Raw genomic sequence first — 2,065 nt, 5'->3', positions numbered from 1 at the left:
GTATTGCAGTCATATTAAACTTCTGGGTTCACGAGCTAAATCCAGAAGGCTTGCAAGGGATTCCATCCACGCTCACACAAACAAGAGATATCTCTCCAAGACTGACGTTGTGCAACAACTTGGCAAAGGAAGGCAAGCACGTCAAAATGCAGAGAAAAGGGAGCGATACTGGAGAGAGAAATTCGATTCTCACTGCCTTGAAATGGCTGAGGAAGATCACGATGATTTTTTCCAAATGTTTTTGAGTACCGGTGGCCAAAATGTCCCCACCCAAATGGCGTGTCTCTGGGAGCAACAAAAACGCCTTCTACAAAGCAAAACCAAAAACGGTTACCGGAGGCATCCAAAGTAAGTCAATACATTTTAGCTCATTCCATTATAAACGAGGGTTCAGCCTCTTCACACAAGACCATTAAAAGGCCCTACTCCAGTGCTCCAAACTCCACTGGGGTGGCAACATCATCTTCAAAACAAGCTTTTACTGGCCCATCCAGCATGTCACAAGGAAACTGAAAAGGCTCCTCGTTTTCCTGATCAATTTCCTGGTAGCGGTCTCTTACACTTAGCAAATCATCTTGTTGGAAGGGCTTGTTACGACAGCAGGAAAGATCCATAGCTGGAGAGCAAAGATGTGCTGAAGAGCAGATTTCAAGTGCCTTTTTTACTGGCTTCAAAAGCTGAAGACGATTAAAATTTACAATGGGTATGTGTTCAGGAGATTTCACCCTAGAAATTGCAACATAAATTAGGCCTGGAACGTACTCTCGAGAGCAGAACACAACTGCAGATGACAGAGTTAATCCCTGTGACTTGTGGCAGGTGACAGCATAAGCAAGGACAACCAGAAACTGTGATACACTTCCAACCATTTGACCATTTCTGTCCTGCTTGATCCACGTTTCCCGCCCTAATTCAACGAGTCCCTCTCCAAAGTTCAACAACAGCTTTCCATTGCCGCTAACGCCGGTGAATGTGCCAAGGGTTCCATTCCTTAAATAATCTGACTTGTTCCAAACTAGCATCACCTTACAACCAGGTTTAAGTTGTAAAACAGGTGCTCCGGGCCAGCTCATACTCCTTGATTTGTCGTTTTCATAGTCGGCATGAAAAATAAACAACTCTCCAGGTATTGCATCGAGCTGCCGTCTGTTTGCAAGCTGAACTGGAACTTTCTTGAAGTAAATTTGGGTGGCTGTACGCTGAAGTTCCCAGGGTAATTGCCTTTGCAAAGACGCTAGATACTGTTTGGTGGCGATGGAACATGCCCCCTCTCTTATCTCCGCCAGAGCCGCCAAGAATTGTGGGTTTTGCTGCCGAATGACTTTTGTTAACCTGAACCGATGTGAAATGGCAAAATCGAATAGAGGAGAATAAAACATGAAGCGGCCTTCGTCAAATATATTCGGCACAGGTTGCAGCTGCAAGAATTCTCCTATCAGTAACATTTGTTTCCCTGTAAATGGAAAGTTTTTACAATCACCGTTCGCCAGTTCGTGGTGGAGAAAGTTGACAAGTTCGAATATTCTCTGGGATGACATACTGGCCTCGTCACACACAATTATGTCGAGGTCTTTGACTCGGTCTCGAACTACGGAATTTTCAGCCGAGCGATCAATCAATTATCGCCAAGGTAAATCTGCCGTGGATAAGCCATAAAACGAATGAACAGTTGACGTGATCATACACTTGACAAGCAATGCCGCTCGAACATATCACACCGATCTCTCCCGCACGTTTTGCCTTTCCAATGAATGCTTTTACGACCTCGCTTTTACCAACGCCAGCCTGGCCAGTAATCAATAAATTGTGACCTTTAAACGCAAAGTCCACTATTTTACTCTGGTCCACATTTAACTTTACCCTGAAGTATTAAATCAAAATACAACATCACCTCGTGATTGCTTGTAATGAAGAAACTACAACTTGCGAATATATTGGAAAACTTGAAGTTTTCAAGAGCGGGAGACATCCATCCATCTATCCATACACACATAGAAACATACAAACATACATGAGAAAAAAAACCAACGTAAACCAATTGAAATACTCACATGATTGAAAAGAA

The 2,065-nt window shown here is 43.4% G+C and overlaps 1 protein-coding gene across 1 annotated transcript; it reads right to left on the bottom strand.

Moving 5' to 3' along the window:
* Positions 1-422: 422 nt before the first annotated feature.
* On the bottom strand, positions 423-1,668 carry LOC111321015 (ATP-dependent DNA helicase PIF1). Its single transcript, XM_022923777.2, has one exon. It carries the CDS (start codon positions 1,536-1,538, stop codon positions 423-425), a length of 1,116 nt encoding a protein of 371 aa, XP_022779512.2. The 5' UTR covers positions 1,539-1,668.
* Positions 1,669-2,065: the final 397 nt, after the last annotated feature.

The sequence above is a fragment of the Stylophora pistillata genome, chromosome 4, assembly GCF_964205215.1.
Source record: "Stylophora pistillata chromosome 4, jaStyPist1.2, whole genome shotgun sequence".
Classification (NCBI taxonomy): Eukaryota; Metazoa; Cnidaria; class Anthozoa; order Scleractinia; family Pocilloporidae; genus Stylophora; species Stylophora pistillata.
The sequence above is the reverse complement of the archived record's forward strand: the minus strand, read 5'-3'. Positions and strand labels throughout refer to the sequence as shown.